General features: G+C 35.6%; 2 protein-coding genes across 3 annotated transcripts in view; both read left to right on the top strand.

Annotated features, from left to right (window-relative positions):
- Positions 1 to 3555, top strand: part of LOC148948859 (uncharacterized) — a 44219-nt gene extending 40664 nt beyond the window's left edge. For both annotated transcript variants that reach the window (XM_089094763.1, XM_089094762.1), the window contains exon 5: positions 17 to 3555. In XM_089094763.1, coding sequence (XP_088950889.1) covers positions 17 to 3555 — 3539 coding nt within the window. The remainder of the gene's footprint in view (positions 1 to 16) is intronic.
- Positions 3509 to 27348, top strand: LOC148948858 (uncharacterized). Its single transcript, XM_089094764.1, has 5 exons — positions 3509 to 3862; positions 11029 to 11326; positions 14688 to 14781; positions 23326 to 23546; positions 26742 to 27348. The coding sequence occupies exons 1-5, from the start codon at positions 3749 to 3751 to the stop codon at positions 26786 to 26788; spliced, it is 774 nt and encodes a 257-aa protein (XP_088950890.1). The 5' UTR covers positions 3509 to 3748; the 3' UTR covers positions 26789 to 27348.
- Positions 27349 to 27987: the final 639 nt, after the last annotated feature.

The raw sequence follows: 27987 nt of genomic DNA, 5'->3' as shown, positions 1-27987 counted from the left end.
TTACTTTTTCTTTTAGATCCAAGCCCACCATCTGGTACTCGTCTGCCTGAGTATCCAGAAGAAGTTGAGGGATTTGAGGGCCTGGCAAAGAAGGCAGAAGACGTCCGGGAAGAGTTCCTTGGGAATAACGTGCGTGATGGTGACCATGTGACCCGGATCATAGATAAGCTTAAACCAAACAATAAACTGTACAAAATTAGTGTTTTAAACAGTGCTACTCGAACTCTTTCTGAGACTGAGAGTGAGACAATCAAGGTCCCTAGTCATATAGAACCATACCAGGTTGATACTGCTGTGAAAAGTGATGTTGTTCAGAGTCCCGTGGACTCCAATAATGGAAACAATCAGGGTGAAGATTCTGGCATCGAATCTATGGATGCTTTATCTGAAAAGAGTCCAAACCAAGGTGAAAGTCCTGCTCGTTTAGACCTGGGTGATCCTTTAGCACATGGAAATATACATAGGACTCCTGATCGTAAGAATGTTTCACCTGTTCATACATCACCCAAAGAAGATCCATATTCTGATTTACCAAGTGATTTAACTATGTGTAGTCCCCAGCCTTTCGAAAACTCTGTTACAGCTGTATTAACAGACAATTTAATGACTGTAAAAGAGTCAAAGTCGATTATGCTGCCTGAAGATGTCCTTGCAGTTCAGAGAATCACTCAAGAGCTGGTCAAGCTTGAGCAGTTTAGTAGTGTTCACAGTGAAAACTTTTGCCATAATAGTGAAAATAGTAAAAGTGAATACTATTCGTCCTATAGTGAAAAAGAAGAATTAAGAACGATAAAAGGGTCTGAATTCAGTGATGATTGCAGTGTGAAGACACTTGCTAGTAGTGATTCAAGAGCTATTGAACACAGTTCCTTTAAAACTGATAATCCATCTGATATGGAATCTCAGTATGAAGTTCCCACTTCAAAGATCTCAGAGACTAAATTGAATGATGAAGATGTTCAGGTTCATAAATTTAGTGAGACAAGACCTTGTGAATTGAGAGACTCCATATCTGTAATTGCTAAACCTAGCTTAGACAAAAGTAACAGTTTCAAATCTGACAACCCTCAAATGCCACCTGACTGCTCTGATATTCGTTCGAAAAAAAGTAGAGTTGTGAGTAATAGTTTAGATAGTACTCTATGTACATCAGAAAAGCCAAACAGTCTAGAAGATAACAAAAATTCTGAAAAGGTGTCACCCCCCTTAAGCAATTCTATTGAATCTTGTGATCTGTACACAACAATAACTAGTAGTGAATCTTCAGTATGTGAAGTGAAGTTAGAAACGAACAGCAGCAGCAGCAGTAATTCAGCAGCAGCAGTAAAACTAACAATAACGGATGCAGAAAATAAGGTCTCCAAGTCAAAATCCATTTCTGGATTTGAAGAAGAGGATGAGTGTGAAAAGAAGTTTATTCCTGAAGTTAAAGATAACTCTTTTTCTGAGAGTGGTATTGTTTCTGTTGAAGGAAAGGAGAAAGGGATTCATCCTTCTTGCAAGTTAACAGCAATTTCAGATGGAGGAAAGACAGATATAGTAAGTACCAATAAAATTCTGAGTGAAATAGAGAAAGACCATGAAAAAAAAATTGAATCCCCAGAAAAGCCCAAGCTGGAGCCTAATCTTGAATCCAGTTCACTGCAAATCATGTCTACTATTCCTAAAAGAGAATCCCCTTTATCAGACCCAAAATTTGTTTTCTCAGGGCATACAAATTTTGTGCTGCCACCAGGAAAGAAAATGGTGCCAATTAAGTTAGTTACCCTTCCAAAAGGCACAGCTCCTCCTACTTCTATGACTGGGGGCCCTCAGTTTAAGGTCCTTCTTCCCATGAAAACAGTAGATGGGGTCTTTTATAAGCCTGTTGTTGTGTCAACAGCAAGTTCTGGAATAGCAAATGCTGTTTGTGTCACAGAATCAGGTCAGTCTGTTGTTTTAACAAAAGAAGAAACCTATTCTTGTGATAAAAACGAAATTGTAAACTTGGCACCTGCAATAGTAGTATCAACCGAAAAAGTTGATGTTTTGTGTGAGGTAAAGAAAGATAGTGGTGTTGCAAAGAATGTAGAAGAAAAATTTCCAAAAAGTATCTGCTCAGGATCTATATTCCACAGTGAGAAAACATTGAATTGCAGTGACAAAGAAATCAAACCAATTGGATCTGAGCTCCAATCTAATAGCTTGTCAAATACCAGTCTTCGTAAATATGAACCTACAGAAGAACCTGCAGATCAGTCTAATTTAGCAACTGAAAGTTCTATGACCACTAAAGAATTAGAACAAGAGGTGGCCGAAGTTTCTAAAAGTAATCTGAAAACTACAATTGAAGATAAATCCCATTTGAATACAGTCGATAGAATGCTTAGTGAAACAGCTTGCAGTTCATTCAAAGAAAATGTTGAAACTTCTTCAGATCATGAACAGGACAATAATGATAGGCCAATCAGCAGTAATATTGAAATGACTAATTCATTTGAAGATTCAGTGTCTGTCAATGAAGTAGATGTAGCATGTGGTTCTTTAAAAGAAAAAGTTGAAAGTTCTCAACTAGATATAAGTGACAGTAATAAAAATTTACCCAGCAGCAACATTGAAATCACTAATGCTGTTGAAGATTCATTGTCTGCCAGTGAAGTAGGAAAACCAACGACAGAGTTGAATGCTATTTCAGAGCCTGACCTACATGCAGGTAGTATGGAAGTAACTAATGAGCTGAATGAAACCAAGGATGTAGAAAAAGTAGATCTATCAAGTTTAAATTTGATAGAAGACAAAGAAGTAACCAAACTGTTAATTAATTCCAGTGTAGTTGAAATACAATCAAATTCATGCGAATTAAGCTTGGTTAAAATGGAACAAGAAAATGACCTGAAATCATCATCTGAAAAGGGACATTTGAGTGACTCATCAGCTAAAACGAAATTTGAAACTGTGGTACTCTCATCAGCTAAAAATGAACAAGAAAATTTGATAGACTCATCAGCTGAAAATGAACAAGAAAATTTGATAGACTCATCAGCTGAAAAGGAACAGACTAACTCGGTGGAGGGATCATCTGCTGAGAAAGATGAGATTCGCAATTCACAAGAGGAGGTGAAGCAAGCTAATCCTGTCACACCTGATGAAATAATACCTTTGATAAAACAAGAAGAAACTAGTACAACTTCAACAGAATCTTGTTCAAATGATGATACGGTTAAAGACAGTTTTTCTGAAAATGTTGAGACTGCCAGCTTTAAAAACACTGACTCTGTTTCTGTGTCTGATGAGCCCACTCAATCTAAAAAAGAAATAGAAAAACATTTGGAAAATGATATTTGTGACAAGGAAAAAGAAGCCGAACTGAAATGCAGTGAAGATGAAAAAAAGGAAGAAGTTTCTAGTCCAAAAAGTTCTGAGATAATCCTTGAAGTTGAAAAAGACCAAAGTTTGGATGCTGATTTTAAGAATGAGTTATCAAGCCCATCTCCTGGTATGTTGGCTGAAGAATCAAAAGATGATAAAAAATCTGAAACTACCAAAGAAGAAACAATTAAAGAGAAGGACATTTGATGATGAAAAGGTTGATTTGGACTTGACCCAAGTTTGTCCAAAACTACTTTCAGAGCCACTCTTTTCTTCTGTGAACGAGTTTTCTCATGATTTTAATGGAACTTCAAAGAAATCCAGAAAAGTAAAGTGCTCCAAAACGTTTGATGTTGAAGATTTTAAGTGTCCACTTGATGAAGAACTCATTGAGCCTATTATGAGGAGTACACGATCTGGGACTAGACTTGTGAGTCCTGATTTGTCAAAACTGGAAGCAAAGTTCTCTGCTTTAAAGGGTTCTCCAAGCCCATCTCCAGAATTTCAAAATAAGGTAAGCTTTGTTTTAATATATCATGGATTAAAAATACTGTAGTAAAGTCCTTAGTGCAAGCATGATTATATTTATTATCAGTTACAATTTTTGATCTCTGCTTTTTTCTTAATAGCTGTTTTTTATGGTGCGAACGATTTTTTACTTTTGAAAGTATCTGCAGCGTTTTCACACCGTAAGGATACATCAGGGGAGAGGAATAGACGGCCCCAATTTGCGTTAATTTTGCCATTACGCAAATCTACTGATCTTGGCTGTTTTGAAAGCTTTAAGGACATTTTTAGGCTCATTCCCATTAGATCCAAAAATTTGTGGTCTTTGACTGAATAGTTATCTCTGGGTTTGATTACCCATGGGCACCCATAAGCTGAATTTTAGGAAGGGGGGGGGGCTTACCGGGTCTAATACACACTTCCAATGCTGGATATCGACCCCGGCGCCCTGCCGGCGCATGCATCGAACGCCGCCGACGAGAGGCCCGGTCAACTGTCGCCGAAGCGTCGCAACACCGCCAGGCTGGTGGCGGCGTTCCGCTGATTTTGAATTAATTTGAGCCAATTCTTTATTGCGTCAACCGCAATATTGGAGCTTTTCTTTTCTCGTGTGGTTAAGGATTTCGTGTTTCCAGCTTAGAAATAAAAAACAAGTGCGCACACAAATAATTTGCATGAATTCCTTGTGCTTCCAAGGTGAGTTTTTATTCAGCACTGGTTCTTGTAGCACATCCATTAAATAGACATTTGCCTTTTAAACAGACATCAGATTAAATTCCATGTAGGAACTTGGGCTTTAAGGACCTCTCTATTTCAAGACACCTTGGTATAGCAAAGGCTCAATATTTCTTGAGTCCTTGCCTTAGACCGGTGTTTATAAATACCGAGGTTTTCATTCCGAGACACAGATGCGTTACTTGAAACGGTTGGTTCTGAATATTCTCAAGTCCTAACTGTTAAATTCTGAATTTAACTTGAAGGACAATTAATGTGTTTCATTATTTGTTATAAAACCACTGGAGATGTTGTTACTAGGAGCAGACTAGGTGTCTAATTATAGAACGAGGATCTTCTTAAGACATTGACAGAAATGAATGGGAAGGAAACTACAAATGCAAGTCTCCCTAATCAACATGTCAATAGTTATATCTATTATACCACCTGGAAATTTAATTTTTTTCTACTAAATGTGTCCAAATTTTCTTAATAAGTATTTTGTTAGTTTGAATATTTCTCCCGTACGCAATGGTAACTATTTTGAATACACAGACAGTTGATAGTACAGACCTAATTGTAATTGCAAATTTTTAGCTTGACTCTAGTCTTGGAAAATATGCTACTGCCCAATCTTGAACAAAGGATCTTAAAATTGAAGTATCTCAATCATGGACAGATTCAATCACTGACATGTGTTGTGAAAACGAGTAATCATATTCAAATACACTTGGCTATAAGATTGTAGTCAGCCAATCCCAACTATCTGCATCAGGTCCAAGATTAAGAACCTGCTGTCCTTGTTTAGGGAAGATACATTTTTGTCAAAACATTTGTCCAAGAACATACACTGTCCAAGTACTGGGGTTTTCTATTCTAAATCCTCTTTCATGTAGTAGATATGATCTGGCTGTTGTAGCCACTTTCACACATTACCTCTTCCATCACTCACAGTCATCACACTGACCTCTGCAGTAGGCTCTATCTTCTCCCTAATGGCCCTCATAGATGAATTTTACAAAGTTGCCAACTGCAACCCAAATCGAAACTAAGTTCACAAATTTTGTCAATCAAAAACAGAGAAAAGAAAATTTTGACCTTTTCACTATCTTGCCCAAGAGAAGTGTCTGAGTTGCCATCAACAGTCTTTGTCTAAATCTTTCCAGTTTCAAACCTCAGTGCTGTCTTCTCACCTAATCTCTTTACAGCCTGCTTCTTTGTTTTTCTTGCTTCAATTTTTTCTTTTCCACCTCTTCTTTGCCTTTCTTGTAGCAAAGGCAGCTTCAATCTTGGCTTTCACTGATGTATCAGTGAACACTTTTATTCTGCCCTTCTGTCTTCCTTGAAACATTTTGTTTTCATGGTGGTGCTGGGATGTGACTGTACTTTTTCAGATGCGACTATCCTATTTCAGAGTGGCTGCAAAATCACAGGGCTTACAGAAAGCACTGGGTGAGAGGATGGCAGTGCAGGTAGGGACGGGGTTGGAGTTAGAACCTCTAGTGGGCACGGCAATTTGCCACCAGCTTCATGGGCTAGAAAACATTTGGTTGGTCTGCATTAAAGAGCACAAATCTTTATTATCAGAACCATCTAGACTGAAAGGGGATATACCTTCCTAATCCCTTCTGGATGTTTGATAGTATGAACGCTAAGGGGAAAGATTTTCCTAGCAACCCAGCTGTGATGTAAATGGTGACAGCTCTTCTCGATGGTGACGGTTGCTTGATGAAGAAAATACTACTAATTTTGATAATTAGCTTTGTTAAGAATACATGGTTATTAGATCTTTCAACTCTTGCGCAAGGGTTCTGAAATGCCACAGTCATTTCGTTTCTACCATATTTCTACTTCTCTTGACGAATAACCAAGAAGACCAGCGTCCAGGCAGTGACTCGCAAAGTTTCTAACTCGTGAATAGACCGAAATCTGATGTAAACTAAAGCTGGGATTTGAGAAAGACTGATCAAAACCAAAATTTTTGTGGTCAACAATGATCGCGCCAGCGGCGCGCCGCTGCTGGTATTTTTGCACCCACCACCGCCGACATTCCCTTATTGGCACGGCGCCGGGGTCTAGTTGTATAATAGAAATCTCAAAAAAAAAAAAATTAAGGCAGCTTCATTTGGCCAGGGGGGTGGCGCCCCCTCTGCCCCCACCCTATGGGTGCCCATGTGATTACCCCTCTCTATATGACGTCTCTGATGGCATTACTGCAATGATGATTGCCATTTTGATCATTCTGTTTTTTTCTTAAGTCTACCAATTAAAAATTTGTTTTTAGTAAGAATTATAATGTAAAATATAAAATTTTTTTGATGGTTTTTAATGTCTTAATTTTCATCCAGATAGGAAATACCTATTAGGAATGATTTTCTGGAAACTTCATCACAAACACCTTGAAGTTTTTTTGTAAACGTATACTTTTTAATATAATAACCTCTATTAATGTTTACCCTAAACTAGGAAACATAGTTTTAGAAAATTTATAAAGTAATCACATTTTCGATAAAGGAGGTTTGCCAATTAAAAGACGAAAAAAGGAAAACTCTTCTTTTACTCTTCTTTTACTCTTCTTATTTTGGAGATGTGGCTGGCTGACTTCAGAAGAAGAAAAAAACATTATTTTCGAATAAGACATTGTTTTTGTCTGTTCAGGAGGGGACACATAAAAGAATAGAATAATAAATAAGGTAGAATGAGCTAGAAGAAGAAGAAGCTAGAATCTGTGGATTCTATTGAAATAAGTCATTGATTTTATGGATTTGATTGAAATTAGTTTGGTTGATTTCCAACAGCCCCTTCTGGTAGATGACATAACGCCAGGAATTTAGGTTTGCAGCCTTGACGTCGCAGAGAAGTTGGATTACATCCAGTTACCTACAAGACACAAATATGGCACTAAATCTGACTTCTTGCCAGGTTTGGTTGGGATTTGACGCCCTATTCTTGTAGATTTCCAAATGACCATAGTTTAGGCCCTCTTCCCTCCTCCCCAGGGCTGCTCAAAGATGGAAACGAGATCAGGTCAAGCTGCTCTGGGTGCCGTGGCTGGAGGGTATCGTGGTCAATATTTTTTTTTTTTATGATTGCGTAAACCATTTATTTCATATAATAATTTTTCTGCGGGCGCAGAGGTCAATTTTGCCCCAGGCACTGCCAATTTTAGGAACGGCTATGCTCCTAGAGGTTAGAAGTTAGATAGGACACGGAATTCCAAAAGTCACAACTAGGATGGTAAATTTGACCAATGTAGGGGGAGTTCTAGCATCGCCTTTTGAAGAGAACATGATAACAAGAACTTGGACTCCCAGATGTATCGCGTTAGTTATATACCTGCAAAAGAACAGCTAAGAGACTTACTTTTTTTTTCTAGTCAGTTCTTCAACGGTATTGCGTTAAAATTCGATTGCTCCAACATTATTCACGTACAAATTTAAGCTATCCTTCATTCTTAATAAAGATATTTAAAATTAAGTAATTCTTCATTAAAGTTTTTTTCTGAACAGAATAGTGTTGGTGGTTGGTAATTTTTCAGATTTGATACTATATGCAGTGGCGTCAATTGAAGGGAGGACAGGGGGATATACGCGCCTCTAGGTTTTTTGCTCCTCCTAGATTTTGAAAAATACCATTTTGGGAGGTGTTTGGAAAAATGCCCTCTTTCTGCGGTTTTCATTGAAAAAATCGAAAAAAATAATGAATCCGCCACCCTTAGATTTAGAATATGCATACCCCCCTCCTCCCTTCCTAGATTTTGTGCATGGATGACATTGACTATGTGGCTAATATCTTTAAACAACATGTTCTAAGTTCAAGGCTCACATAAAGCGGATCTTCTTGAGGGATAATCTTAAGTACAGTAGGTGGACCACTATACAATTAACGCTACTCTAGCATCTATTGGTCTGAGTGAATATTCTTTAGTTGTTCAGCTCTCTGATACGGTTTCCAAATGGGAATGAATAGTACAAGGCTTTGACAGGGGCTCCGTTGGTGAGATGCAAGGGGACTGGGACAAATGATAACACGTTAAATTTTAAAATACCTTCTTGTAGAATAGAAAAAGATAGAAACCAAAAATGCCCCCCTCCCCCTTCCCTATATCTTGAAAACATCTTTTTTTCTGTATCTTCATTAGAAATTTCGGGAAATTCATTTCCCCCTCCCATTTCTGTTAATTTGCTCCTCTGGACTGTGAACTAGTTGGAAGCCAATGCTAAATAATTTCTTTGGCCATACTTCCCTTGTAATAACACTAAAGCGTTTAATAGGGACACGGAAAAAGATATAGCTACAAGCCTACAACTATAGTTCGGATGTTTTGATTTCACACCTGTAAGTCATTACCAGCTGGAAAGCAAAATATGAAAAATTACATTCGAAAAGGAACACAACAAAATTAAAAGAAAAAATAAAAGGATAAAAAAACTTGCATTATCTAAACTAAGCTTCTCCACCGAAGAAGTCGCCAAAGAGGAAGTCGGAAAGATTCCTCTATGTGACAGTGTACTGTGTGTAGTATTATTGAAGGAAAAATGAGTCGTGATGTTTCAAGAACGGCGTTGTCAGTTTTTTTTGCCTCTTTTTCGATTTATTATGATATCGCTTTCTGTACACGCATCATCTGATTGTGGACATAAAGTTTAGTTTCTATATGCATCATAGGCCTACCCCTGAGGTATGAAGGGGGGGGGGCTAAACCACAAAATATTGCATTTCTAAGGCATTATGTCTAATTTTCTAGGTCCACCCTTTGGGGCTTTGGAGTCAGAGTTTTAGTAAATTTTTGCTGAATGGAGTCGGAGTAACAGAAATAATGTAAGACTCTTTGGGAGCCGGAGTTATGGAAACACATAAAGGCTGGAGTCAAGCGAAATAGTCTTAAATACTACTAAAAATTGGCAATAATAAACAAAATTTATATTGTAGGCTCATTATAGTGAAGAGAATTGTTTTGGTACCATAGTACTACAGTACTGCTACAGGAAAAAATGATTCAATTATCTGTATCACTATTGAAAAATATACATATAATATTTGCAAATACATTACATATAAAATACAGAAAGACAATAAAATGCTTAACAGATTGACAGAGATACCTCTGTCAATCCTATAAGATTTTATCTATATATATATATATATATATATATATATATATATATATATATATATATATATATATATATATATATATATATATATATATATATATATATATATATATATATATATATATATAAAAATGCTTAGTTCAAAGGCAAAGGAATTTCCAAAAAAAATCTGATTGAGATAAACGGGAAAATCTCATTTGCCAAGGTTGAATATTCAATCTAATTTTTAGCACAAGTGGTGGCTGCTTAATTTTTCTAAGCAAATTACCAATGTCATTAAGCTGTTGACTTCTTTTTCAATTGTTACAATGGTTAATTTTCAATCTCGATATATTTCAAATGCAACCAATTTTTTGGGGTTTCCCCCTTTCCCCTAACTTTCCTATGCTGCACTATTTCAAATTCGACTGGTATTGAGGTTGCGTCTTCAAACCTACTGCTATTTTCTCCTATCCTATGCATAACTGACAACTTTATGAATGATGGAATGTGGATTTGGCCCCACTAGTGGGCTAAAAAGGATCCTTCCAATAGGCTTATCGATTCTTAGTAAGTACACTTGAAATATTGAATCTCAATCAGAAAGAGAAAAAGAAATATGGTATCGAGCTTTTACTAATAATATCTGGCTTAATAAACTGTCAAAATTTTATGTTTTTGGAATTGCTGATGTTTCAAAAAAAACTTCAAATTACTGTGACCACTATAATAAGTATATTACCATTTTCAATTTCAGCGTCAAAAACTAAGTTATGAGCACTTCCTAAACAATTTAGTTTTTTAAGCTTAAAATGGTCAGTTCTGTGGTAAATAGCCTTCGTAAAATTAGTGTTAAATTTTGTTTTTTATTATTTTAAAACTAGAAATCATGTTTTTTTTTGTAGGCCAGTGCTAATTTCATTCATAAATATAGGCATCCTACCTTTAAAATTGTTAACACTGACTGTAAGCTATGAGCTGCACTTCGCAATCCCTTGCAAATTTGTAACCTTCTTCCCAGTTACTGGTGCGAAAATTTCGCAAGACTAGCGAAAATAAACATGTTTTTGTAATTTTGCAAAGATTGCTGTATAACGCAATCTTTTCTTAGTAAATTTACGTTTTTCTTCTTAATGCGCTTAAGGTTAACCGCCTTTTCTTTGATAAAAATGTTTACAAAACGTGGAAAAACATTTTCACGCAATTCTTTTCTAATACGATTCATTTTTCTTCGTGTCTAAACTATGATATAGCCCACTTGATTGTTAAAACCTAGTTTATTTCTTATTTCGTTTGTCCTTGGATTTACTTATGAATCAACCCCATAGTTACCGAAAAATAATATTCTCTCTCGTAATTGCAGCGTGGTACAAGAAGAAAGCGAGAGGACTCTGGAAGCAGTCTTCGTTCTGACGATAGAAACAGCAACACGCCCGACTCTGAGCTATCAGCTCCATCTATTTCCACCAGGAGTAACACTCCAGAAGTCGCTCGACCTGGGAAAAGGAAGTGCTCAGAGAATGCAAGTGAGCTAATTAAAGCTTGTATTGGAGCGGATGATCGAAGGAAGTCAGGTCTACTGGGAGAATCAGCCGAAATTGACAAAGAAAGTAATAAAAAGAAGATGATCGAGCCAAGAAAATCTTCAGAAACAAATAGAGGTATACATGCTTTTACATGCTACTTATTGTGGGTAGCCGCAAAGATTTGTGCATACAATTTTGATCTTACTTTTTTGCAGAAAAACGCAAATTCGCACGTGTTGAAATTTTCCAAAGCATGCGAGGAATAATGCTCTAGAATGAAATGAATACCTCATTTTTCAATTGTTTTTATGCGATAAAGAAAGAAACGTATGGAAACAATCACTAAGTACAGGGTGTGTTCTATACAGCCTCAAACTTGATCTTTTTTCTCGTTTTAAAATCAAATGTTTATCACCACTGGTATCACAAACTATTGATATTAATGCCAGCCTATTAATTCCATAGTAATGCATTGCTACAAGGCAATAAAATGGGATCCTTTCATCCCAAGATTCACCCTGGAATCCTTATCTTCTAAATTACGGAGGAAAAAACCCGTAAAATTTAGCGGATTACGGTATAAGATGAGAATGATTTTATTTCAAAACAGCTGCTTTTATAGTCTTTGGTAATAAAACTCGTAAACTGAATCGCGGTGCCTTTAACAATCCTATTCATAGGAGATTTTGTCAAAGCTGCTTCTAAAAATCTACGAATGAATTTTAATCCGGTTAGTTCTGTAAGATAGTGGCGTTAATAATTTCTTCGTCCTGGTGTTAGCTACTAAGATGGGAGCAGGGGGTAGAAGATGTCAGTGCTTGGGACCAGAAAGTAGAAATTGACCGAAAAATATCAACAGAAAGCGACTATATGGGGTTTCAATCATTAAAGACCCAATTGTAGACTTGTAATCAACGAAATTAATATTTAATAATAAGATTCATTTCATTCATTCAGATTCATTCATTGAATAATAAGATTCATTTTGTGGGTAGAAAGCGACTATCCATAGTGGTTTCAATCATTAAAGACTCAACTGTAGACTTGTAATCAACGAAATTAATATTTAATAATAATAACATTCATTTGATTCATTCAGATTCATTCATTTTTCAAATCTCATGCCCTCTTCCTCCTTTTGCAAGGATCTCTAATCTTTGGGTATTGTTGAAATTGACTCTGGTGAGCCTTGCAAGTGCTGTGACTGCCTGCACACCTTGAAATCGGAAAGTAGTGCAAAGTACCTGTTCAAACACTAATGATGGTTGCCACCACTTCTGTTAGAAATTAAGACCGTTTCCGTCAAGACTAATGGGCCTTTTTTATTTTTCGACTAGTGACTAATGTTTTTGATTAATGACTAATGAATGTTTTGAATGTTTAATGACTAATGCAAAATTTCGACTAATTAAGGCAGTTTCAGTCAAGACTAATGAGCCCTCTTTATTTTTCGACTAATGACTAATGAATGTTTTGAATGTTTAGTGACTTATGACTAATCCGAAGTTTCGACTAATTAAGGCCGTTTCAGTCAAGACTAATGAGCCTTCGCCAGTCAGGCTTTTAACTGATGGCTGTAGTTTGTAGACAAGTTAGTTAAAAGAATCTTTACAGTTTATTCTGAAGGGTATGCTGTGCAGGAGTTAGTCCATTACATTCCAATAGGCAATGGTCGATGATTTCATTTTTGAAATTTCTTCTTCTTCTTGTTCAGATTACTATAGAGCCGTTTTTGTATAATAATATCAATTGAATTAAATTCCAGGCACTGCGAGGGGTTGCTGCAGCTGAGGCCGAACCCAGGGTCCAGTAATATCAGGCAGTGATCAATCCATCCTAATCCCATCAGAGATCACGCCACCATAAACACGTAAAATGTTGATCATTGGTTGATTTGTATTCTACTAAGCAATGTTGTCTCATCCGATTTTAATTCAGTTAACATGGTTGCTTATTTTCTATCTGTAGTTGAAGTTGATGATTGCCTTGAAAAAAGCAGAAATAGTAACATAAACAAATTTAGTATGTAATTATTCAAACAGGCAAATTACATGAACGGAAGGAATAAAAGAAACTTTGAAAAATCTTTGAAACATATAGATTTTTTGGAGGTGGGGGGCAGGGAGGGTAAAACTAAGCACAAAAAAAAACTGAAATAGTGACTTACAAATTTAGGATGACATTACTAAAATCTGGAAAGTATTAAAAGGGGCAAAAAAACGACACAAAAACAGGCAAATTATGTTGATATAAAAATATATATGAAACTATTTGAAAAATCTTGCTAATATTGAGATATTTCTTTTCGGGAGGGGGGGGGGAATCTCGAAACAGTAAGGATTTTGAATAAAGGGTTTGAAAATTAGCCCCAAAAGAATTAAATACTTTTTTGATTATAATTGTTTGCAACCTTTGCGTATTTTTAGTCTTCCAAGGACAGGAGGGGGCATGTATTGGTCTCTTCTGAGGACGTCCTTGTTCTTAAAGCATTTTCGTTTTTAAGAGGATGAAAATCATTATACAATCATAATTATTTAAATAATTTGAAAAAAATTTTTATGATTACAATAATATTTACATTTGACAAAACAATTCAATAAACTAGTATAGTAGTGAAAGATTAATTCTCTTATTCAAGTTCTATTGAAACTACTGAACAATTTATGGTACTTGTATGATACACCCCCAACTGCTCAAGTTGTTGATGCATCGACGCACTGTAAACCAGTTTCTTTCACCTTAACGTGACAAAAGACAAAGAGAAGTGACAGAATATATAGAAAATATACCGTTTGGGCTATATATTTGCACATTTAGGGGGGGGGGTTAAAGTATTTGGACAGTTTGAAGCCAGAAAGCAATTATTACTTCATAATATCAGTATAGTTGTAGCAAACACATTTTGCATGCAGCCCCGCTTTACTATACCCCCCCCCCCTTCCCCTAATGTTCAAACATATAGCCCAAATTTGTTTCATAAGTATTATATTTTTATCATACTTGGGTATATTTTATTAGGATCAACCTAACTTCACTTCTTGAGCAGTATGTGGTACATCATGCAAGTACTAAATTTATGTTTCGTATCCTAGGGTTATTACCTTCTTTGCAAAACGTAGGTTAAACTGCAAGCTTGATGAGTAGGCCAAATGAGACAAGCCAAAATGGGAATCTGAAGTTTTTGATAAGAATGAGAAGTATAAAATAAGAATTTATGGAATAGACTAGTCTCAAAACTATGCGACTATTATCAAGTTATAGATGACGTTACGAATTTTGTAAAAAAAAAAGTTTGGGCGACGTGACCGCAATTTTAAACAGGAGCTGCCTAAAACGTGGTTTCTGCACCGGTTTCTGCACCGGTGCAGAACCACGTAAAACGTGCAGAAACCACGTAAAACGTGGTTTCTGCACCTCATACACGGATTTTGGTTGGCTGTTTGATTTTTACAGTTATTATTAAACTCTAACTTAATATATATTTATCCCTTTTTAGTTGTGGATCCAGAGAATAATGACGATGATTCAGACACGGACCAAAACTCAAAACAGTCAATAAGCACTGCCAAGCAGCGGTCGAGGGGAACGAGGTAAGACTGTAAGATTCCAGATTCTCATTAGTAAGCTCAATGTGTTTGAAGTGGTCTGGATCTGTTTGTTATGTAATTCAATTTGTTTTGTCAGCCAAATTTACAAGTCTGAACATATTAAAAGAAAATACTAGGATCCCATCGACTTTCAATCAGGCTTCTTTTGGGTCTCAAGTATTAACAAATTGGTATGTATAAATCAGATCGGCTTTAATGGATTTTTTTTTTAATTTAAGTAAATAAATCTTTTATTCACAAAACAAAAACAAAAATTGAACACTTTAAGCTACTAAATTAAGTTAAAATAGATGCAAACACCTATATATATATATATATATATATATATATATATATATATATATATATATATATATATATATATATATATATATATATATATATATATATATATATATATATATATATATATTTTATACATATATATATATATATAGGTGTTTGCATCTATTTTAACTTAATTTAGTAGCTTAGTGTTCAATTTTTGTTTTGTATAATGTACTTTGTAGGAAAAAAACTATTAACAGCATGCGTTTCTTCAAAGAAGAAAGTATTTGACTAATTTTTTAGTTGAACAGATCCCTCCACGGCTCCCTAATTTAGATAGTTGATGTTGCTCGCAAATTGTTTAGAAAGGGACAATAACCTAACATATGTGGTACTATCGTTTAGTGGGCTCTTTGTCTATCAGATAATGTTTTTTCGCATAGGGATACCGACCGTATTTTCTACTTAATATAACAACTGAAACGCGTAACAATTCCAGGCCTATTGACCAGAGGGTTTTCAGGAGCCAATAAATTTAGTTTCCTGCAAATCGTAGGTTCAATTTCCTAGCCGAGTGGTTCGTACGCTAGACTTGAAATCCTGTGTCCGTAAAGCGGCGTTCATATGCGTGTCTAGCTAGAATCTCATGTCTAGACACGTGTCTAGCCAGACTTCAATGTCTAGGCAGCGACCGTTTACAAGTCAAATTCGGTGCTTAGCTTAAACTCCAAATTTAGTTTCAAATAGATTACAGTTGCAATTTCTAGCCAATCAAGAGAGCTTCTGCGGGCCAAACTTTCAAAATTGTAATCCCTATTTTTATTGTCACAAGATAATGGATGGGATAAGCCAAACAATTGCCTTAGTGTGGTTCACTATTATGTCTGGTGTTGCATATTTGCCTCAAATGAAAAAAAAAGCAACAATTAATGAGAAAACAAAATTAAATTTCAGTTTAAAAATGTAAACATTGATGATGAAAATATTGAAACTTGACGCATTCTGATTGGCTGCAATGGAATATCCTAGACATTGAGTTCTAGAGTCTAGAACTCGCGCCTAGTCTAGAGTCTAGACAAGGCCACGCGCCTTGTCTAGCATGTCCGGCTAAGCACCGAATTTTACTTGTGAACGGTCGTTGCCTAGACATTGAAGTCTGGTTAGACACGTATCTAGACATGGGATTCTAGCTAGACACGCCTGTGAACGCCGCTTAAGGGACGGGGTTTGAGTCCTGTTGTCGCTAATTATTTGGTTTGGAACGGAGGTTAGCGGTGTGGCTTTGCAAGCTCAGAGTCGACTCAGCTATAAAGAGGTACCTGAAGAAATCTGGGGGGAAAACAAGGAAAGCGTTGGATGATCCGCCCCCAACCTCGCATTGTACTAACGGCCGAAGGGAGAGAATCAGGTGATTGGTACTTGCGCTACGCAGACCATTAGTCCGCATCCGAAAAGGTTTTATTTGGTGGATGTGTGAATCATGAATGCTCTAAAATAGGCATCTTCCCAAATTGCTCATTAATGTACATTTATAATTTTTAATGTATAAATGTTTAACGTATTAATGTAATAATGTATAATTTTAGTTTGATCTGTAGTTTTCCAAATGAAATTTTCGTAGCTCTACGTTAATTTATTACCTACACCGGTGCAACCGCGACTGACCAATAAGTTGGAAAGCCAATTATGTAGCAGCATATCTGTGATCGGGGAAGTGGGTTGTGCCTTGAAAAATATTGTCTTGTAAATAGTCAAGTGGCACTTAAGTATGCAAATTTTGCTGGTGAAGTCTGTGTGAAATAAACAATTATGAATAAAATAAAAACAGAATATCATGTCGGATGAGGGAGAGGCGTAATATCGTCATCTCCCTCTGGATGTGCCTGGATGATTTCAAAGAGGAGTTGAATGCATGTTCAGTCTTGTAGTGTGTGTTGCATTGATAGTCACTTACCTTTATTTTGAACTAATGTTGGCTTTTTTCCCAAATTGCAGACTGCATTACCGGCTAAATAAAAATGTAAGTGTTCAGCTTCTGTACCCATTCGCCTTAGATATGATTTCTGAGTCAACTGCTTTCTCTGTTTGTAATTGTTTTAAGTTAAGAAATACTGAGAAACTGGTCCCCTAACCAGGGACGTACGCAGGGGGGGGGGGTCTCTGGGCTCCCCCCCCCCCGAAATCTCACGATTTTTTTCATTTTCCCATAATTTTCTGATTTTTCTCACAGAATAATGGGTTTGAAGGATTTGGCCCCCCCCGAAACAAATTGGCCCCCTTGAAACAAATTCCTGCGTACGTGCCTTTCGCTAACCTCTAAAAGCGTTTGCTTTATTACTATTATAGTTTGTAGTCTAACTTATAGACATGCTATCATTCTAGTATAAACAGGTGGAGGGGCCAGTTTAACTAATATGTCTGGACTTATCGCAACGTTTGTTTTTTGTTAAGATTCTTGGTTCTTCTTTTTGGATATTATTGTCTTTCTTTTTTATTTTTGTGTGTGTGCTTTTGTTGTTTTTGTAATTTTGGTTTTTGTTATTATTGTGCCATGTTAAGAGAACATAATATTTATTAAGACTCCATGTAATAGTTTGTTTATATTGTTAGTTATATAAACGACTTCAATGGTGGATTAAAAGAAAAAAAAGTGGCTATAAGTAAGAAATGAACTATAAAAATATACCTACAAAGTTGAAATAACAGTCAATGTAGTTTAGTCGATTTACATTTTTTCCCCCACTTTCTTTTTTTTTAAACAAACGTATGAATTTGGAAGCTCCTTTTTTCATAAGAACTCGGCATTTCACTGGACTTCTCAAGTTCAAACTTTCTCATTTTTGTTGAATTTTATTTTGTTCAGCTTCTTTGCAGTTACGTGAAAATAAATGGGGTATGCCCGTATCCTCCCAAAATATTCAGATGTTACCTTTATATATTTCGTTTATTATGCCCGGTTTTTGTGTATATGTGTGTGTTTAGGGATGTTAGTTATGCGCTTCCTCTGTCTATTTTCTCTCTCCTGTTTTCTTCTCGTCTCTCTCACTCTTCTAATGTAAATGTAATGTATTTCAATCCTCTATGCATAAAATCTATCCACTTAGAGGAGTATAAAATGAAGAAAATAAAAAATAGCAACACTAACGAAAAAATCACAGGAAAAACAACATCTCAAACCCACTTGAATGAAACTTAATTTAGGGAAAAGTCGACAGTACTTTGGCGACACTTACGGAATCTGTCCATTTTTGAAGAAGTGTCAAAAACACCTTATCTACAGTAGATCTACTGGCTACTGGCTACGAGTTCTAAACGGTAGCTGGAGAAGATGTTTGTCCACAAGATGGTCCATCTTTGAAGAAGTGTCAAAAACACCATATCTACTAAATACCCGATCTACAGTAGATCTATTGGCTACGAGTCCAAAACGGTAGCTGGAGAAGATGTTTGTCCACAAGCTGGTCCACCTTTGAAGAGGTGTCAAAAACACCATATCTGCTAAATACCAGATCTACAGTAGATCTATTGGCCACGATTCCAAAACGGTAGCTGGAGAAGATGTTTGTCCACAAGCTGGTCCATTTTTGAAGAAGTGTCAAAAACACCATATCTGCTAAATACCATATCTAAAGTAGATCTATTGGCTACGAGTCCAAAACGGTAGCTGGAGACGATGTTTGTCCACAAGCTGGTCTATTTTTGAAGAAGTGTCAAAAACACCATATCTACTAAACACCATATCTACAGTAGAGCTACTGGCTATGAGTCCAAAACGTTATGTAGTGAGTTATGGAGTAAATAAACTCCATAATGGATCAAAAGGGAGCCATGTGGGGGTGGGGGAAGCGTTAAAGAATGCCCAGGGTCATTTTGTGAAACTGGTATTTACATCGAATAAGCAGTCGGTAAGATTTTCCCAGCTTTTTTTTTCAGTGCTGAGATAGCAAGGGCTATAGTAGCTTTAACAGTTGAGCGAAACGGAACTTGAAGCCGATCTCATTGAGACCAAAGGAAAATATATCAACTGCATTTCCGAGAGTGCGGATATCGTCTGATATTACAAGAATGTTGTCTGCGTAGCAGAGGTGGTTAGGATGAGCCCTGGTCCCAATCAGATATAGAGGAATATTTTTAGTTAGGGTTCAGATTGCATCATTAAAAAGAACTGGGCTAATCACAGAGCCTTGTTTCACACCTTTCCAAACAGCGATGGGGATGCTAAGCTGCCTATTTAGTCGCAACCTTATGGATACATTGCTGTTCCAATACCAAATCATATAAGTTTAAATATGTATTTGAAAAGCAGAACTTTATAAAATATAAAAGATTTTAAATATAAAAAGTATTTCTAGAATTTTAATATCAAATTAAATATAAGGTTTCTTTTTCACGCATATTTAGATTTAGCCAGGTTATTGTGGTCAGTGCATCTTCTAAAAAGCCGCAAGACTCCCGTTTAGTTTTAATATCGTGGCATTGTGCGAAATAAAAAATGGAAGTACTTGTAGGGCTAGAACTAGCCCTAAACCAGAACTTGTTGCCCTAGAGGCAAAAAGGCCATATTTTGAAATTGGCAGCTTGATAGGAACCTAGTAGAAAAATTCTTCATTTAACCAAGGGAAAAAATTCGAAAATCATCATGAAAGTACCATGCTAATCCTAGCTTTGAGTAAAAAAGACCATGTAAATATTATATTTTCTTGAAGATTGGCATTTGCTCCTTCCCTAGAGGCAGATCTTAATAGCTATTTCTCTTAGCAACGCAGAAGTGTGCGTTGCAACGGTTATTTCTACGACGAATAAATAAAACTTCAAATGGGGATAAGTCCTTTTATTAGACAGTGAAAATAGACACACAAATCTGGATGTTTCGAAAACTGGTATACGTGGTCGACATTTCCAGATTGTTTATATATATTTTCACTGTCTAATAAAAGGACTTATTCCAAATTGAACTTTTATCTATTCCTCAGAGAAAGGCAGTGTGGTTTTAGAAAAGAAAAAAGAAGAAAAGAGAACCTAATTTAAGGTATTACATCGAAAATATTTTTGCGATTAGTATTAACCTAATATTTGTATTTTATTTGTGGCACCCCACCTTAAGCTAATATTGCCCTCCATATATGCTTCAGTCTATGCCTCCTCTGGAATAGTACTTTAATGCCGATCCTAAAGAGTGAGGGTAACTTATACAAGTGAGAACTAGCCCTAGCGCCGGCAAAAATAATCAAGGCATAGCCTTTGGTGACATTTAGCATTGATTCAAGCTTTATAATAATTTTTCTGTAAGCAACTGAGATTACACACTTGCTACTATGCTATATTTACCAACCACACAAATTAAACTAATTGTTTTTACTATTATACTGACGAAAAATGCCAAAGGTCGACAATTGCTAGATTGTGTTATTTTTTATCCACTCTAGTGCCACTTCCCACGCTTGTAAGTTATCCATTCTCTTTGACTCTTCATTTTTGTAATTTAAAGAAATAGATAGTGCTGTAGCACCAATCTATTTGTTAATAGGTTTTTTAAATTTCTAGCTACTTACTTGTAGTGTTTGGAATTATTTTTAGAGGTTATATGAAAAGTTAATAATTATGAAGGTTACTAAATTTTGGTTTTCCTATAAATGAAGCTGTGAGCCATATTAAGCTCACTGAATTTTTATTTTGGGAGCTGATATGCGTATACATATTGACCGGTTTGTTTATTTGTTTTGTTCTTTTTTGTTTCTTATGTTTATTTTATTAATATAGTTAATATGTCTTCGAATGTAGTAAGATGTAGAAGTTACCCACACTCTTTGACTCAGCATTTTTGTAATTCAAAGAAATAGATGTTATCCTAACTTCATGATTGAAGAAAGATAGTTTTCTTAACCAAGCAAAAGAACGAAAAAATACTTCAGAAACCCAAATCAAGAAACCAGAACCCAAAATAATAAATAGAAAATAGATATCCTGTTTTCTGCCCTTTCTTTGAACCTATTATTCATTTTGCCCATAAGCTGAATTCCAGGGGGAGGGGCAAAGCTCGTCTAATTGGCAATTTTAATGATATATAATTGAAATCTCAGAACAAAAATATAAAAATAAGGCAGCATCATTCAGCCAGGGGGGCATGTGCCCCCCTGGCTGAATGATGGCTGGCTGTATGATGGCCATTGCCATCATGTATGATGATAGCAATGATGGCCATTCACCTATAATTTTCTGTGCAAGTAAAGCTTTCTCCCTCTGGCTGGTTTCGTGGGCTCAAATATAAATAATATTTCAGTTTATGGTAGATGGCACTTATGGTGTAAGGCGGTATTATGTTAGGTGGCTCTACTAGGGATATGATAGTAAACTATTAAAAACATACGTCAGCTGTCTTGTCTGCTGATACTACTGTCGGACCCAGGGTTGCCACCGTTCGGGATTAATCCCGGTTTTCCGGGATTTTTTTTTGCAGTCGGGGATTTTTTTTGTGTCCGGGATTTTCGGGATTTTTTGTAAGAAAACCGGGATTTTTGCTTAAAACCAGGATTTTGTCCATTAAAAGAGATTTTCAACGATTTTGGCTGATAGTCTACTTTTTTTTCTGTACGATATCACGAATATTCTCTGTTTTTGTCTGTTCCTTCTGGATTTGCGCTTGTACACTGGGGCAACGATTTTTTCGTTCGGGATTTGACTTTTGAAAATTCGACTCAAATGTAACAACGAGCGGCTAACAAAAACACCGAGGATTTTCTTTTCTTGTCATTGTTGTTCATTTTGCCCTGTGTAATACCTCGGGCAAAGTTAATCTCAGAAAAGGTAATTAAAAAGCGTACGGCATTATACTTATTCTGTTCAAAAGGATACTTATTTCAAAAGGATTCTTTTGTAAGACGAATGATAGTTCCGCTGTCCACTTCTTGTTTGGCGAGACTTTTGCTAAACAGAAAAGCAGGTATAGTAAAAGGGAAAGGGACGTGTGAAGACGTTATAAAAGGCAACTTTTACCGCTTGCCAAGCCATATTGAATATTAGTACGTCCCGACTATCCATTTTTTGGAAAAATGGCATGGGAATCTTGGAATCTAGACAGGTCTCCCGTCCGATTTTTACGTTTTCTGGGCAGGAAGAAGCAGAGGGTCAGAAAATGGAAAAATGGGACGGAAGAGGTAGTATGGACAAAAAAAATGCCAGAAGAAGGAGACGATTAGACACGATAAGTGATAAATAAAAACAGTTGTCTGAGATGTTTTTGAATAGAAAAAAGGTAAATTATCTAACTGAAGCTCTAAATTTGTTTTCTATAGGTTTTGGCTCAGAAAAACAGATTTGATGGGGATAGCACCGATAAATTTGTACAGATATCTTCTGAAAAAACCACCAAGTTTTTGAAAAAAAACTAACTAGTCTGGGTGACTATTCCTTTTTCCAGATTTCCGTCCCATTTTCCAGAAATTGGATAGTCTGGACGCGCTATATAGCTGCGAAGCAGTGACGTTAATTCTTGGGCGGGACATTCAAATAACGATGAAACGTGGATGCGTCGACACGTTTTCTCGGAATTCAATCTTACTTATCCACCAGAACGTTTTCACAGAAATAATGCTAGGAATATTGACAGTCAGTTGTTACTTCCAACTAGAAACCACGTTTCACCGTACTTCAAATTACACGTTCTGATTTTTACGTCATCACTGTGCAACTCTTAGTTGTATAGTCTAAAAACCATTTTCCGGGATTTTTTTTAGAAGAAAAATCGGGATTTTATTTTTGAGCTGGTGGCAACCCTGGTCGGACCTGAAATGCTAATATTAGAATCGTATAACAGTGTGTTTCATACATAAATGTACAGTTTTAGTGGCAAAGAGCAACATAGAATGAAATTTTGTCATGTCAAAATTGATGATTTTTTTTATTAAAATATGTTTCATTAAAATTTTTCATTAAATGTTTGTTTCATTAAAAAACATTTGCCATGTTGTTCAATTATTATAACTGTTATAAACTATCTCTAATTTACTCTGCAGTTTATCGTCTAATTGCTTTAGTATTACAGCATGCGTAAAAGTATTCCGATGTACACACGCATCAAATAGAATTCTTGCTGCACTAGATGGGTTAATAACCTTGATATATGTAGATCACAAAAAGGATACATATTGCTAGATGGGTAATAACCTTGCATATGTAGGAAAAGCACATGGAAATGTGCCCTAAGCAAATCCTTAATTTCAATTTTAAAGCTATTTATATTTAGAGAATTTTATTTTTCAGGCAAAGCACCTTAAATGTTAAAAAATCTGTGGCTCTAAAAATCCCAAATTGTAAAGATAGTGAAAATTCACCACGAAAATCTCGCCGAGGCTCCACTGACTCAACGGCAAGTGGAGGTCAGCCTGCCGTTAGTTCAAGTGAAAGGAAAACACGAAGCACGCCGATGAAATCTAGCAATCCACCTTTTGGAAGGTCAACACCAGATTTGACTCTTAAAAGAGGTTGGTTTACATTACGTTCTATCTTACGTTTTTCTTTTTGATTTGGACTATAATATGGAATTGTAGTAGAAATTTGATCAGAGGCTGTTTGGACACTTGCCCTGGGGGCACAACATTTCGGTAAATTTTTGCAGTTCATATTATTGACTTACGAATAAAGTAAACATACCAATCGGTGCCTTTTTTATGCTCTTTCCAAACATAATAATCATTTTTGTCGGAAATAATTTTTACCCCCATCCCTATATATATACCACTTCAGGGTGTATATTTGCACATTAGGGGGGGGGGTAATAGTAAATTTGATTTCTGATATAGATGAGATGTAAGTTTAAATTTTACGACCCCCCCCTAATGTGCAAATATATACCCTGAATTGGTATATATAGGGGTGGGGGTGAAATATATTTGCGGCAAAAGTCGTAATTATATTCGAAAAGAACATAAAAAAAGGCATCGAGTGGTATGTTTACTTTCTTCGTAAGTCAATAATATGAACTGCGAAAAATTTACCAAAATTTCAAATAGATAATCTAACGGCTACAATGATTTTGTAATTTTGAAACTTTATTTTTATTAGAATAAACTAGATGGTGCAGTTGGCAGTAAGTATAAGCAAATTAAATCCGAAATGTTCATTTTCTCCGTATCTTCATCACCATCCCTTGAAAAAGAAAGTTAGTAAACCATACTTAATTAATTTCAACGTTTTTTTTTGTGATATTTTGCATTCAAATTTTAATAATGAATGAAAATTCTTGGGAAGGGAGGGGGGCTAATCTAGGTTTTGTCCCGGGCGCAAGAGAGGCCAGAGCCGCCACTAAATTTGATGTCTCATTTAAAAATCATTTACCATTTTTCTATCAGCCACAGTTTTAATAGAGTTTCTTTTAAATTGGAGGGAGTATGTAATCACTTAAGGAAGTTGTTTAGCGCAGCTGTATGCTGTATGTATGTAGCTGTATGTTGAAACCAAAATTTAATTTAACAAACATTGTAGCATCCATATTGTGTGTATACCTCAGGATCCATATTATATGAAATGACTTCTGAAGAGTATTGGTTTAAGTTTTGTGTTTAGGGCAAAATATGCTTTTAAAAATATTAAGCTATAAGAATAGATGCCGGGAAAAACAACTACCTTTTAATTCTGCACGCTAAAGGGCGCTTTTGTTAAAGTGTTAACTCTTTGATGCTTGAAATGCTCTGAATCTTGAAAAATGGCTTGAAGTATGGTTTGACCGTGTCGAAGGCCAAATTATCTAGTTAGTCAAATTATCAAATTAAATCACCTAATTATGAAATAACCCACTCCTCCCATTAATCAGGTTGATTATTTTTATTTATCTGTATTCGGGAACTAAGGAGGAACTAAGTTAAGTCAGTATATAGAGTTTTTCACCATAGGGTGAGATATCAATGACCCCCTCTTTCTCTCTTTATGCTTGGATCCAGGAAGCAGGGGAGGGGAACATTGTTTCAAGATAAAACTTGATAAAGGGCACGAGCCTGTTCAAGGTTTGAACTATCTCTAGATACTCTTTGCTGAGAAAGACGCGAACTCACGAGACAAGCTAATGCAAGTTCAGATACATGCCCCCCCCCCCTCCTTCTGCCAAAATAAATATTGTCTGTTCCTTTCTTTACTGGAGGCGGCAAAAGACAATGGATAGAAGATCAGATTTGGATTGAGAAATTCCAATCTTGTTTCAAGATCATTAAAAGGTTCTTATATCTTTCGTGTTTTTTGAAGCTAACACTATTCTTCAGTACATGATAAGAGTGCAAAAATCTTAACTTATTTTGAGCACACAATTAAGATAATGCTAATCCTCCTCCTTCTATTGCTATGCGTACTAGAACTAGTTTTAAATACCCTTGGTTGAGAATGCTGAGAAAAGAGCCCCCTTTAATAAATGATGTAAAGGCTGTGTACTCTATCTTATATGTTTTCTTACTGTTCTTCAGTTAAAGCTCTTCAAATGGTTCAATACTTCATGCAAGAGGAATCTTAAATTCAATTGCAAAAATCTAAGGGGAGTAGGGGGGGGTCTCCCAGAATAGTTGGTAAATAAGAAACGTCATTAGTAATGGATAAAAACGATTCAGGAGTCGCCTCGGCCTCTTCCAAAAATTAACAATACATTCCTTCTTTTCTCCCATTGAAGTCGCTGGTTTAGAGAACAAGCCTGTTGACTTTACCCTATTGAGATCCTCAATAGGCTCTTCAAATAGGTTCTTCAAAGGCGGCATGAAGGTTATTTGGTTTGAACCCAATTAACCCTCAATATTCTCAATAGGCTCTTCAAAGGCGAGAGGAGGGTTGTTTGGTTTGAACCCTATGAACCCTTAGTAGGCTCTTCAAAGGCGGGAGGAGGGTTATTTGGTCTGAACCCAATTAGCACTCAATAGGCTCAATTAAAGATCCTCAATAGGCTCTTCAAAGGCGGGAGGAGGGTTATTTGGTTTTAACTCAATTAACCCTCAATAGGCTCAATTGAGATCATCAATAAGCTCTTCAAAGGCGGGAGGAGGGTTACTTGGTTTGAACCCATCGTCACCTCGAAGTATTTCTCCGGCTTTCTCTTTATTTGCTGGACGGAAATTCAGTCTATTAACTCGAATTCAACAAATAAGTTTTATGTGTTATTCTGTCATTGGAACTTTTGTTTTCGAAATAAATCTTTTTTTATATATCTTGGATTATATTCGTTTTTTCTTCGTTAGAAATTCTTTCATGTTTAATCCCCTGTCGTGTCTGAAATCATCTACTAAACTATAGTATCAAGCTTGTTATTATATTGTTTTCGTTTGATTTTGCTAATGTATAGTTATATTTTATAAGTATATATCAATCAGAAAAATAAATATTAATTAAATTAAAATTTAATCTAATTAAATTTTTACTTTGTTAATTCAATTAAATTAAAGTTTTATTTATGATATATTAAAATAAAAACGTATATTTCTCTCGGCTGTTGCTGTAACGTCTCGTAGATGTTTATTTAATTAATTAAAATTTATATCTAATTTCAATTTAATGTATTAAAATAAAATGTATTTTCTTTTAGGTTTTGCTGCAGCGTCTCATTAATTACATTTTTGTTTCATTAATTTAATTAATTAATTCAAAAATTTAATACAATTGAAATTTAATTTATAATAAGTTAAAACCATATTTATATTTTATTTCAGGTGTTGCTGCTGCGTCTCGTTCAACACCGAAACGGCGAGTTAAGTGAAAAAGTTAAACAAACTATTTAAAAGTTTGATTCAAATTCTTATTATCGGAGTAAGTGTATGAACTCTCACTTAGATTTGACCAAAGTTTATTTTTGTTAATTTTCACCAGATATCCATGTATATTATAACGTGTATATATTATATATATGTGGAGTATGTATTATTTCAAGTTATGTCTGCAGTTAGCTCATATTGCTATGCATCTTTTTGCAAAAAATTCGGGTTTTATTCGTTCTGTTTCTAAATTATTTTTCTTTCCTTTTTTACTTGCGTCAATTTGAAAGTATGTGAAATTGTGCGAATATTAGACATAAATGTGAGGTGGAACCGGAATTGTTAAACCCCGAGTATTGCTAGTGTTTTGTTCATGTAAATAAGAATGTTGATTTTGCGATATACGACTTTATGTTCTTTATATTACGCATATTTGTGCCTGTAGTTTTTTCTATGTTTGCCTGTTTTTATTTGACCTAATCCGACTTAACGAAATTTTCATTGAAATAGTCTGAGTGGGTTATTATTGTTGATTTTGGCAGTAAAATTCGTATTAAAATATTCCATTATATTTGTCTTATTTCTTTAGATTGAGTAGGCTATTGACTACGAAGTGAGTACCGAATTTGTTGCCAAATATTGTGTCAAGCTTGGGTAGTTCGGTCAGGTCAAATTAAGAAAAAACAGGAATTAATTACAGTTTTGTTAAGTATTTTAAATCAGTTGTATTGCACAAGGAATTTATAGTTACGCTCAGTTTTTGGGAGGGGGGTATCGGTCGAATGCCAGATTTCTTGTGTTCAACTCTTCAGAATGAGTAGGCCATTTGTTACGAAAATATTGTTTCAAGTTCGGGTAGTTTCAGCCAAGTCAATTTAAGAAAGGAATTTAATTATAAATTTGTTTGCCCGGTGAGCCGAATTTCAAATTTGCAACCATTTTTTTTTTTGAAATATTTTAAATCAATTGTTTTACAAAATAATTTATAGTTAATGCTTAATTTTTGGGAGGGGGTATACGTCGAATGCCACAGAATTTCAGGAACGCGCAATCCAATCGAATTTTTACTTAATTCAATGTTGGCAGTTTGTTTTTTATGGGAACCTTCACAATGGGAATATATTTTAACATTTAGATCTGGGGTTCCGGGGTAGCTATTCACTGTGAAGTTCAGCTCGGTAATTCAAAAGCCGTTAAGTGAGAA

The sequence above is a fragment of the Artemia sp. Qi Xiang Cuo genome, chromosome 9 (genome assembly GCF_049724085.1).
Source record: "Artemia sp. Qi Xiang Cuo chromosome 9, ASM4972408v1, whole genome shotgun sequence".
NCBI lineage: Eukaryota > Metazoa > Arthropoda > Branchiopoda > Anostraca > Artemiidae > Artemia > Artemia sp. Qi Xiang Cuo.
This window is presented reverse-complemented; position numbering and strand designations above follow the sequence as displayed.

Coding starts and splice junctions, on each gene's coding strand:
- LOC148948858 (XM_089094764.1), top strand. CDS start 3,749: ATGAGGAGTACACGATCTGGGACTAGACTTGTGAGTCCTGATTTGTCA. Junction 3,863..11,028: donor CTCCAGAATTTCAAAATAAG/GTAAGCTTTGTT, acceptor TCGTAATTGCAG/CGTGGTACAAGAAGAAAGCG. Junction 11,327..14,687: donor ATCTTCAGAAACAAATAGAG/GTATACATGCTT, acceptor ATCCCTTTTTAG/TTGTGGATCCAGAGAATAAT.